Below are 11705 nucleotides of genomic sequence, written 5' to 3' on the forward strand. Positions count from 1 at the left end.
AAAAAAGAGCCACCTCTGAAATAATTCTGCGGCTGCTGGGGGCGGGGGTGGGGGTCACTGCACCCACGGGAGGCAAGCAAAGAGGGCCGGGGCTGGTCAGAGTCTAGAGGATGCCATTCCGTTCTAGTGGGGCACTGGAATGGCCAGGGTCACTCCAGAGTCCACTGAACTCCTTCCCGGGGGGCCTTCCCTGTACCGCAGCGACTAGAGCTCGTCCTCCCGCTCCAGCTCACCAAGGGACACGGTCGGCAGGGGTATGGGGAGGTCGTCTGGCTCAGTTGCTGTGTGACTGCCTGTCTCTCTGGGGGGCTTCTTGTAGCAGGAGCATAGAGAAAACAGGCTGCTCCGTGTCCCACATTTGCTTTGGAGAATGAACGAGAAGGTCCCCCTCCTCCCTCCAGGCATCTTTATTTCAGGTACATCCGTTTCAAACAGCTTCATGAAGCTCCTTACCCCACTTCACCAGTCGAGACTCTGCTTCTGAAGCAGTCTGAGATCCCTCCAAGGCACTAGCCACAGGGTCCCCTAGAGAGGCACGTCCCCTGGACATGTTGCATCTTTGCAGAGAGGCCCTGCTGAGACAGGGCTGGTGAGCTTGTTCTCGGAAACAGTTACGGAGGGTCCTTCCCTTTTGTCTCCCCACACCCTGATACCTCCTAGGGGAATACGTAGCTGGTAGGGATGAAGGACCAGGGCCAGAAGCCTCCAGAGCAGTCAAGGGAAAATGGCCTTCTATTGAGCGTTGTTTGGATAAAGGAAAGATGCTGGTGTCTTCATTCGTGGGAAGAGAGAAAGTAGCTAGATATGTGGACATTTTCAAGATGAGTTAGGGTCAAAGAGGATACTCCCTCAGATCCTTTTCTAGATGTTGGTGCTTCCCTCCTGTGTAGCTGTAGCCTGGGTCAGCCCTGTGGTCAGGGTGGCGGGGGAGGGCAGTTCTAGCTCCGACCTTGGGAGTAGTACAAGGTAATCCTTGGAGGCAGCCTTACCTCATACACCTGTGTAGGAACTCGAAGGAGTTAGAACAAGTCAGCCAGAAAGGCACAAACACTGCCCAGCCACAAGACTCACCCATTTGACACTTTTTCCGATTAGCCACTATGTACCAGGGACTGGTGAGGACAATGGACATCACCCAGATCATGAGCTAGGTCATCACCCGACTCACGGAGCTCACAGACTAGGACTGACGAACCACAGTGAAGCCGACCGTATCAGTACCTTTGCTGACAGCTGCAGAGCTGGGGCGCCATGTGATAATCAGTGTTCACTGCTCATGGGTTTAGGGTCATCTGTGTGGCTCTGCTGATCTTGGAGCTCACTCCCCTGCCTGGGGGCTTGGTCTGTGGGAGCCTGAGCTGGGATGAGTGGAATGATTCTCCTCTGCTTCTCATGTCTCCTGTCCTCCAGCAGCCTGGCCTTGGCACAGTCTGTGGAGATGGCGGAACTGTAAGGGAGTGAGTGGAAATGCCAGAGTCTTGAGGTGTAGACTTGGAACCGGTGTGTGGTCTTCTACCTCACGTTCTTGGCCAGATCCAGTTACAAAGCCAGGCTAGAATCAAGGGCTGAGGAAAAAGACTCTATCTCTTTAGTGAGAGAAATTTTAAAGTCTTATTGCAAAAGACGTGGAGAGAGGAAGGGATGAAGAATCGGAGCCATTGTTGCATTCGACAACCCCAAGATGTGGTAAGATCTGTACCAGGTGTTAGAAAGGAAGTGGAAACGGCACCATGGCAGAGAAGAGGAAGGAGTTGCGTCTACTGGGAGGCCTCTCCGAGGCAGTGACAGAAAAGAGGATGCAGAAAGGTGGGCTATACAAAACATGTGGGGAGGCAGGGAGAGCTTTCCAGACAGAGGGGATCACAGCCGTAGGAAAGGCCTGTTGAGGGGAAGCAGCTTCGAATGACGGCAGCGCCAGGCGAATGGAGCCTTGTGGGTGCAGGAGAAATGGTTTAGCTTGAGCTTAGAGAGGTGGGCAAGGCCAGGTCATCAGGGACTTTTTAGGTCATTGTAAGGAGTTTGTGGCTCTTGGTTTTGTGTTGGCAAAATGATCCCATGACTCCCTCCGTTTTCTGTAGTTGTAGTCTAGCTTATACTCTGGAAGGGCCACCAGAGGTATGTTTTGTTCATCTCTCTTTTGAAAAATGTCAGAGTCCTCCAACTCAGGGAGAGTACCCCAAGCAGAAATTTCTGGTAATGGCCATTGTATATGGAGTGACATGAGGTGGGGCCATGTCTTATCACTTGGAGCCTAATGCCTGAGGCCTGGCGGGTTCTGCAGAAGCATGTCTCACATGAATGAGTGGAGGGAGGGAGGGAGGAAGGAAGGAAGGAAGGAAGGGTGGTAGGAAGGAAGGAAAAGGGCCCTGGATTTGGAGATGGCCTCTTGGTCTCTGGTTCTAGCACTAGCCGTGTGGCCTTGAACAAGTCGCTTACTGTCTCTGCTTCCTGATTAGTGAAATGAGGGCTTGGGACCAGATGCTTATTTCTTGAAACAGACTTTGTGAGTTCCAGGAACATACCCAGCCTGGGGCCTCCATTTTACATGAAGATTTGGAATGGGATGAAACAAGTAATTTTCCATTTTTTGCATTAAAATAATCATGAATAGATTATGAATTAGAATGCAACATGGACATGAATTTTTTAAGATAAAAATTGAGGCATCAAAGACATTTCATGCTTGGCTGTGGCAGGTTCAGGCTTTGCCCTCAGACTCTTGGGAGAGAACGTTTACCTGGCTCTCCTGCTGTTTGTCCTACTTTCCCAGGGAAGCTTGAGAAGCATGAAACAAGGAATATGTACTCACTAACCCTTCCAGTTACCCCCTCATGAGCCAAGATCACATGCCTAACACAATGGTGATGAGGATGGCGGGATGTCAAGTGCATCGTGAATTCTTCCCGTTACCAACTGGGTTGTATTCATCTTTGACTCAACCATCCACCCGCCCACTCCCAGCACAGAACATGTCTGCCTGACAGCCGACTACCAGGGGCTCTGTTTCAGGCACCTGGGTGGGACACCACACATATCAGTGGAAACTTTCTCAATGTCTGACACACAAGGATCCCACCATCTGATGAGAGGCACAGACAGGCATGGAGCTAAAGTTGGTTATCATGCTTATGGGATAAATGCATGAATGAGCACTGCGACACTCCCCATCTGAAGGAAGGCAGGAGATAAAGGGCTTCGCTCCTGGAGAGCAACTGCTCCATCCCACGAGGGTTTCTTAAATACCCGCTCTAGGTAAGGACCAGTGAAGGGTGTTATGGCAAATACAAAAATGTAGGCAAGGTTCTCCGCCCTTGAGAGGCTGACAAGAGTGTGTGGACGCAAATGGCTGCCATGTGAAATAGAAGGGGGACCGAGGCTGGGGTGGCGTACAACACCCCAGGGGCACGCAGAGGTAGGAGAGGGTTGTCTGGCCTGGAGGACTGAAAGGGACTCCACTGGGAAGTTCTCATGTTTGCTAGTCAAGGAGCCCCAGGTTCTGACCCAGTTTTAGGGCTTCCTAAGAGGGTCTGCTGTTGGGTCCCACCAGGTGGCAGCTGTCCCTGCTGGCCTTGTTTCTGTGAGACAGATGTAACATAGCCCCATGAAGTCTGTTTGAATCTAGATAGCTTTGAGAGTAGTACTTGTTTGGACACTATTACTGATGTATTTAAGTGATTATGATGGTCTCTGTTATCTGTGTACTTAGGTGTCATCTTAATTCCTTAATGGTGTATTTTAAATAGCTTGAGTTTCTCTACCCATGGCGGTGTATATCTTATGCTAGACTATAAACTATGGGGTAAAGTACCAGGATTTCCTTTGTAGAACTTCATGCTCAAGCTTACTTTTTAGAGCAAGGACTGTTCTTGTGAAGGTTGGGGTAATATAAGGGTTAGGGACAATAGGTAGATACATCGGATAATGGCTGGCATATAGTAAGTGCTCAATAAATGCTGGCTGCTGTTACCAGTGTCACAGTTATCACTGTCACTGTCATCCTCATCCTCACTGTCCTCCTCTTCACAACACTGTCATCACCATCACTATCATCACCACCACTGTTAATCACCACTATAAGCATCATCACAGCACCTCTACCCCCATCATCGCCACCATTGTCACCATCACCATCACCACCACCGTCACCACCATCACCATCATCACCACCATCACTACCATCACCACCATCATCATCACCACCATCATCATCATTACCACCATCACCACTATCACCATCATCACTGCCACCATCACCACCACCATAACCATCATCATCACCACCATCACCACTGTCACCATCACCATCATCACTACCACCATCATCACCACCATAACCATCATCATCATCACTGCCACCATCACCACCATCACCATTACCATCACCACAATCATCACCACCATCACTATCACCACTGTCACCATCACCACCATCTAGTAGCATCTGGTCTCAGGGTAAGCTTGGGCTTTCTCACATCTGTCAGTGCAATATCATACAGTGATTTATTATTCTTTATTATTTAGGGCATTTCCTGAGGTGTGTTTACAGCTTTGTTTCCCTGAACCTTCGTGCTTCTCTACTCTCTCAGAGTCTTGCAGTGTGGCCCTCCCTGCTTTCCAGCGGCCATTAGGATATACTTGAAGGGAGAAGAGTGGGCACTGATGTCATGTCCTCTGTCTATGAAGGGCTGACTAGCAACAGTGCAGTGACTTGTCCGTCTTTTGGTCCCAATCTTCACCACTATGGTAAGGGGACAGTCTTGGGCTGGACTGTGCCAGATGAAATGGTAGGTAGGAGGAATAATGTGTTCACCCTTGTGGATTTTTCTCCATGGAGCCCACTTTGCTTATTGGCTTTTGGAGGCAGTGGGGGAAGGGAGAGCAAGGAGGGACTGGAGGGGGCACCATGTACACTGCATGTTGAACCCGAGTGTGGCTCACAGGACGTGGGCCTCCAGGTGGCTCTGAGGTCTCCTACAAATTCTCAGCCGGTTTCTAGGCAGAAAACAAATTTCATCTATTTGTACCGCCTGCTTTGCCTTCCATTGAAAAGCCTGTGATTGTGTTCTGGTGTCAACGTACCCACTCCATTTCATGCTCCTCTCCCCCTTCTCTTGGCTCCCTGCATAATAAAACAGCAGCACAAGATGAAACAAAGCGAGCTCTCAGAGCTTCACTGTGTCTCTGCGTGTCACATTTCTTTGCTACGTGCCTCGCATGCTGCTGCTTTGCTACCTCGCACCCGCAGTGGGTGTGGCATGGGCTGGAGGGGCGGGGCTAGGTCTCTGTGGGAGGGGCCAGAGTCCTGGGGGGGATGGGCTAAAAAAGGGGTCCAGGGCCAATGGGGCTATGGCCATCTGCCCAGAAGAAAGGACCTTCTTGGGCCAGGTAAGTCAAGCAGGACGTGGCTACATCCTCACCTGTCCTGTCATTCATCCTGGAAAAGAAAGTGCTGAGGGAGGTGTGGGCTGAGGAGGAGGGCACAGAATTGGGGTGGAAGAAGGCAAATGGAGTGGCCCATTCTGTCATAAGCTGTACCATCTTGGTCAAGTTGTCATCTCCACGAGCCTCAGTTTTCTCATCTGTAAAGTGGGGCTGATAATGAGTTCGTCACAGATTCTGAGAAAGTGGGATTCAAGGTAATGTACGGGAGGTGGGATGTCCTCAGTTTATTGAAGGAGGAGAGTTTGGTGCCACTCTATCTCTCTTGCCAAAGCCCGTTTCCCCCACTTTGGTGTTCCAGCCCACTCTGCAGGACCCCAGGTCCTATAGACAGAGCAGGGGCTCTGGGGTTACACACTCCTGGGGTCGAATTTTCATTTAGTTGCCCTGTTAATTGTCCATTGCTGTGTAACAAAGTCACACGGGCACCGCCGTTTATAGGCTCACAGTTGGCCAAGTGAGGCGGGCTGGGTCCTCTGCTCATGGTCTCACACCCACGATCACACCAGGCTCCCGTGTTCCTATCCGAGGGCTCTTGGGTAGAACCTGTTCCAAGTTCATTAAGATGGTTGGTGAGATTTCAGTGTCTCATTATAGGATTGAAGGACCCAGTTTTGGGGTGGGTTTTTTTTTTTGTTTTTGTTTTTGTTTTTGCTGACTGTTAGCTGACGGCTGTACTCAGCTCCTAGAAGCTGCCCCAACCCCTCTCCGGGTTTCCCTCTTCCACCTTCCAAGCCAATAATGGAGAACTTCTCCTTCACTGAATTCCTGTCATGCTTCCAACCTCTCTGACATCTGTCTCTGGCCCCTAGACTCAGATCTGAAGTTCATGTGATGAAGTCAGCCTCACTCAGATGATCCTTTGTTGATGTCACCTGTCATAGCATGTGGCCTGGCCAGGGAGTGGGGCTGTCGTGTGACATTTACAACTCACACCCACCCTGGCAGACAGGGCCAGAATGTAGGGACCATGTAGCAGTCCACCTGCCACAGTCCCTGGTGGCTGTGGGAGCCTCAGGAGGGTGATGAACCCTTCTGGGCCTCAAACATCTCTTCTCTAAAATGGGGGAGTGACAGGTACATAGATTACCTAGCACATAGTAGATGCTTGATAAGTCATAGGGTCATACTCTTTTTCCCTAACTCTTGTCTTCTGAACCCTTCATTAGAGCAAGCTTTCCCCTTTGTTGTTAATTCTTTTTTTCACAAAATATTTTACTTATTTACTTACTTTAGAGAGAGAGCAGGCGAGAGAGCATGTGAGTAGGGGGAGGGCGAGGGAGAGGGAGAAGCAGGCTTTCCACAGTGCAGAGAGCCCAATGTGGGACTCGATCCCAGGACCCTGAGATCACGACCTGAGCTGAAACCAGGAGTTGGACGTTCTTGTCTGCAGACTGTGTCCCAAGTAGAGACCCTTGTCCCCACAGAAGGACAGTGTTGGAAGCACAGTGCAGGGCTCCTCAAACCCACTGGGCATGATAACAAAAGCATGATCTCGGGAGTCTGGTAGAAGATGCTTTCCCTCAGTGGCACCCACAGAGAGTCTCCTTTGGTGGATCTGGCTGGGGCTGGTATCTGCACTTGCAGCAGATCACCCAGGGTGATGCTGAGGTGGGCTGATAAGTAGGCCCCCCCTTGGGAGGTGCAACTCGCTGTGAACTACACCATGAACTCCACAGCCCACAAGCCTGATTTCCAAGCCCACCCCACAGTCCCCAGTGGCCTGTCCTTGGGGCTTGCTTTTCGAAGCATTAGTTTTCTTATCTGTAAAATGGGCATAACGTAATGAGAGTTGGGCACCTCACCAAGTGGCCCTGGAAGTAAGTGTAAATGATCCATGGAAAGGGTTCAGCCCAGAACCTCGTATTTGCCAGTTCTCACTGCATATGAACAATGCCATTTATGATGGATCTGTCTGCCCAGGGACCCCAGGTCTGGGCCTTGGCTCTGGTTTGTTGCCTGTGGGTGTTGGAGCAGAGGAACGGAATCAGCAACCCCCAGCTGCTGTTTCAGGATGGAATGGAGCTGGGGCTTCGGGGAGCTGGTGGGGGAGAATGGAACCCCTGTGGGAAAGCCTTCTGTGGCCTCCTGGCCCTTCTTTTCCTCCAAAAGCTGTCCTTGGCTGTGCCTGCCCTTTCCTCTTCAGGTGGGGATCTGCTCACTCAGATGACCTGGAAATCAGGCCACATCCTGAGGAAGCTAGCAGCCTCCTGCTCAGCTCCCGGAGCTGCCCCTTTGTGGCCCCAAGGCAGTGCCCCGGGCCCTCGGGCAGGCAGGCTTCTCTACGCTGGGCGTCTGGGCGGCCATGCCAGTTTCCAGGAGTGTTCGCTGTTCACTGAAGTCAGGGGCCATGTTGGCCCAACTGTCCCAGAGAGTCCCCTTTCCCCATCAGGACCGCACACCCTCTAGCTGGGCTTCAGTGTGGTGTGAGGCCACAGCTGGCTTTCAGGAGGGGGCCTGGCCAACTGGGCCGATGGGCCCTTGGAGGCCCATCTGTGGAGGAAAGAGAGGGGACAGTAGACAGCCTCCCTGAAAATCCCATTTTTAACTTTGTCAGCTCAAAGCTCCCTTGAGTGTCTTTGCAGGAAACCTGCCTGGTCTGGCGCTCCTGCCCCCTTGCTCCTTCACTCCAGGGCCATGGGAGCCCAGGGAAGTTGAGAGTCTCCCCTTCTCTGACATGTCCAGGCTCCACATCTGCCTTTTTTTCTGGCCACCCTACAGTGTTGCGGGAGGCACGGGCTGTGCCGGGGCTGGGCCCTCCCCAAAGGACGGCCAGTGGGACATGAGCCGGGGCTCAGGATCAGGTGGGTGGTCTCAGGCCTGGCAGAATCAGCAGGGCACACGGGGGCCTTCTGGTCTCACCGTCAAGCTCTGTTGCCCATGTCTAGATGCCTCCAGTCCTCAGGCTGGGCACCAGGGTAGAGGCAGGATGGCCTGGCGTGTGCTGGGTACTAAACATCGTTCAGTGGGGGACAGGAGTTGAGGGGCGATTGGAAATCCCAGCCTGGCCTACTCCAGCGCCCCAAGCATGGAAGAAGACCAGCATGGGATGTGACTGCCCAGCTCTAGGCCAGTGCTCGGGAAAGGGCAGGACCCTTGGCAGAAGCCCTGTGTGGGGCTGTGCCAATGTCCCAGGTGGCTTTGGGTCCCCTTCCCAGCTCCCCAGTGAGCAGACACAGCAGACTGTGCTCAGGGCACCACGGGGCTAAGTTAGCTGAGAGCCCCGTCCATCAGCCAACACCACTCACTCTGAGCTCTCTCTCTCCTTCCCTGCAGCCGGGCCAGCACACTGCTCCCAGCCCTCACCTGGCCGTGTACACCGGGACCTGCGTGCCCCCCTCTCCTTCCAGTCCCTTCTCCCCGTCCTGCCGCTCCCCCAGGAGGCCCTTCCCCTCACCCAGCCGCTTCATCAGGAGGCCCAGCAGCGCCATCTGCCCCTCACCCATTAGGGTGGCCTTGGAGAGCTCTGAGCAGAAGGGGGAGGCCAGCGGATCCAGTGCCTGCCCGGGGCCCTCCGACACGGACATGAGTGAAGCCTGCGCCGCGGAGAACCCCTGGCCCCGGCCCCAGCCCAAGGCCCCGCCCAAGGCCCGCGTGGCTCTGTCCTTCAGCAGGTTTCTGAGACGGGGCTGTCTGGCCTCCCCCGTCTTTGCCAGGCTCTCTCCCAAGTGCCCCCCTGTGTCCCACGGGAAGGTGCAGCCCCTGGGGGATGTGGGCCAGCAACTGCCACGGCTGAAATCCAGGAGAGTAGCGAAGTAAGGACCAGAAGGGATCGTGCTGCGTGTGTGCGTGTGTGTGTGTGCACATACGTCTTTATGTATGCATGTGTGCATGTCTGTGGGGGTGCACGCACGCACATTTGTGTGTGAGCACGCACATTTGCACATATCTGTATGTGTGCACGTTTCCACATCTGCCTGTGTGAGCACGTGTGTGTGCATGCACATCTGTCGGTGGGCACGTGAGTGTGCATGTATGTCTGTGGTGGGTGCTGGGGCACTGTGGCTTGACCATGGTCTGGAACTGGGGGCTGGTGGGTTGAGTAATGAGGATGCTAGGCTAGCAGACATGAGAGCAGGCTGTTTGGCCTCCGGATAGTTTCCAGAAACTCAGTGTTGTCTTCCCTGCTTCCTGGGAAAGAAAAGGAACGGGTGTCTTTCCTTTCCATCTTGTTCCCCCTTCTGGGCTGCCCACACCCTGCCCCACCACCTGAACGTTAATCAAATGAACCCATCGCACCTTTAAAGGGCAGGAAGTGTCAGTGGCGGCTGTGGGAACCACAGGGGGTGGGGACTTGAGTCCCCTACCTGTCTGAGGTGCCCTCGACTCGCCACCCCCGCCCTTGCATCCCCCTGCAGGCTCCCAGAGGGGCGGGCAGGGATCCCTGCTTCCGCAGTCATTCCTGTGAAAACCGCTGTGCCCAGTCTCTTCTGAGAGGTGACCCCTCTCTACTCCGTTTCCAAGATCTCCTGATCTCCGAGAACCCCACGTGTGCTAAGGCACCTTTTGGGGTGCAGAACTCTCAGAGGGATGCCTGATAGCTCCTGGACCAGTGGCAGGAAGGAAAGCTACAGACCATGCAAAACTGAGAATCAGCCTCCACCTTTATTTGGTTTTGGGGAGACGGTCAGGGGTATCCCTGCACCAAGCAACCTGCACCTGTGTTTGGCCTTGCCTGGCGTGGGAAAGGAAAGCTCCCTGCAGAGGTCTCGGTTGCGTCCCCGACCTCTGCCTCCAAGTGTGCGTGGGGGACCGCAGGGGACAGAGGTGGTTGCCTCTCTGCTGCCTCTGTCAGTCCGGGCAGGCGGGAGGGGGGTGAAGATCAAGGGTGAGCCCGTCTATCAATTCTTCCCAACTAACCCTGCTCGGGGAATGTTCTAGCTTTGCAGCCACTGCCATGCCACACACAGGGGCTTGGGGCTTTTAAGAGGCTCTTTACTCAGGTGTCACCAGCAGTCTAGACTGAGGATTCCGTGCAGGAATGCCCTCCTGGGACCTCCTGAACGCCCCCAAACCACAAGAATTCAAGGCCCTCAAAAAAGAAGCTAAAGCATCTTTTGACTCAGCCTTAATTCAGCAGGAAAATAGGAATCCCTTGCCTCCGCCAGCAAAAGAGATCCCTTGAGCCATTTGTTGTACCCAAAGCTTTTGGCAAATACACCTGCGTGTCCCCCTTCTCCGGGGATGTGAGCGAAGCGAGGACTTGGTGTCCTTCCTGTCCCTATGCACTTGCTTTCTTTTTGTGCATGAAGCTTTTTCCAGATCAAAGTGGACGTGCCTGCGCGGAGCGGGGCCTGCCTGATGGACCCGGAGGACGGCGGGACAGGAGACGCGGGTGACCAGGCCATAGAGAAGGAGGTCATCTGCCCCTGGGAGAGCCTGGCCCAGGGGAAAGCCAGCTGAGCCAGGGGCGCCGGACCAAGAAGACGCTCCCGGCAGACCCCGCCAGATGGGACCATGGGCACGCTTGCCCTTGAACCAAAGTGCATTGCGATCACATTTGGGGGCCAGAGAGACAAGATGGGTTGGGTTATGGGGACGTGTGCGTTGGCTGGGGTCCCGATGGCCAATTCCTACCCTTCTCCTGACATTCCCTCCCTTGGGCAGAAGAAAGGCACGTGGATCAGACGACTTGACTTGCTGCCTTAAAACCGATAAAAGGTTAACTTGTAAGGGTCTTTTGGATCAGAATGTTAGTGTGTGTCCGGTTTTATTAGTTAGTTAGGAGCTACTACTTGTGAGTTTATGTGTTAAACTCATTTCTGCTTTGGTGTTAGGGACAAAGGGACATTGAGTCACTGTCAAGGACTCCTTCCCTGTCTGCCTGGGTTTGTGCGTGACACTCTTATCCGCGGAGCTCCCCAGAGTGTGACACCATGCAGGAAAGGGGGTGCTGGGGAAAGGCATCTTTCTAGAATGCCAGGTGTGTTATTTCAGATCCACCAAGAAGTAGAGACAAGATGGGATTAGATGGGGATGTTTTGGGGGAAACACCTGTGAAGCATGAAGAATGGAAGCCGGAGAAGGGGGTGAGGACCTTCAGAGCATGTGCGGGGCTGGCCTCTGGGGAAGCAGGCAGGGAGAGTCTCAGATGGCAGTGCAGCTCCCAGAAAGTTTTAGCCACGCTGCTGGGGTGTCCCTGAGGCAAAGTCACCATTGGAGGTGTCCTCTGTCTGGCAGGAATAGTTCTGCCTTAAGACTTCCACATGCAAGGTCGTTGACTGATGACACCTTGGGGGAAGCCTGGCCCTGGCAAGGACACACGG

At 53.6% G+C, this 11705-nt stretch overlaps 1 protein-coding gene across 3 annotated transcripts in view; it reads left to right on the top strand.

The window, feature by feature from the left end:
- Positions 1 to 11111, top strand: part of RGS9 (regulator of G protein signaling 9) — a 99278-nt gene extending 88167 nt beyond the window's left edge. For all 3 annotated transcript variants that reach the window (XM_047708088.1, XM_047708086.1, XM_047708087.1), the window contains exons 18-19: positions 8716 to 9194; positions 10692 to 11111. In XM_047708088.1, the coding sequence (XP_047564044.1) occupies positions 8716 to 9194; positions 10692 to 10842 (630 nt within the window). In that variant the 3' untranslated portion in view covers positions 10843 to 11111. The remainder of the gene's footprint in view (positions 1 to 8715; positions 9195 to 10691) is intronic.
- The last annotated feature ends 594 nt before the right edge of the window (positions 11112 to 11705 follow it).

This window comes from Lutra lutra, chromosome 16 (assembly GCF_902655055.1).
Source record: "Lutra lutra chromosome 16, mLutLut1.2, whole genome shotgun sequence".
NCBI classification, from domain to species: domain Eukaryota; kingdom Metazoa; phylum Chordata; class Mammalia; order Carnivora; family Mustelidae; genus Lutra; species Lutra lutra.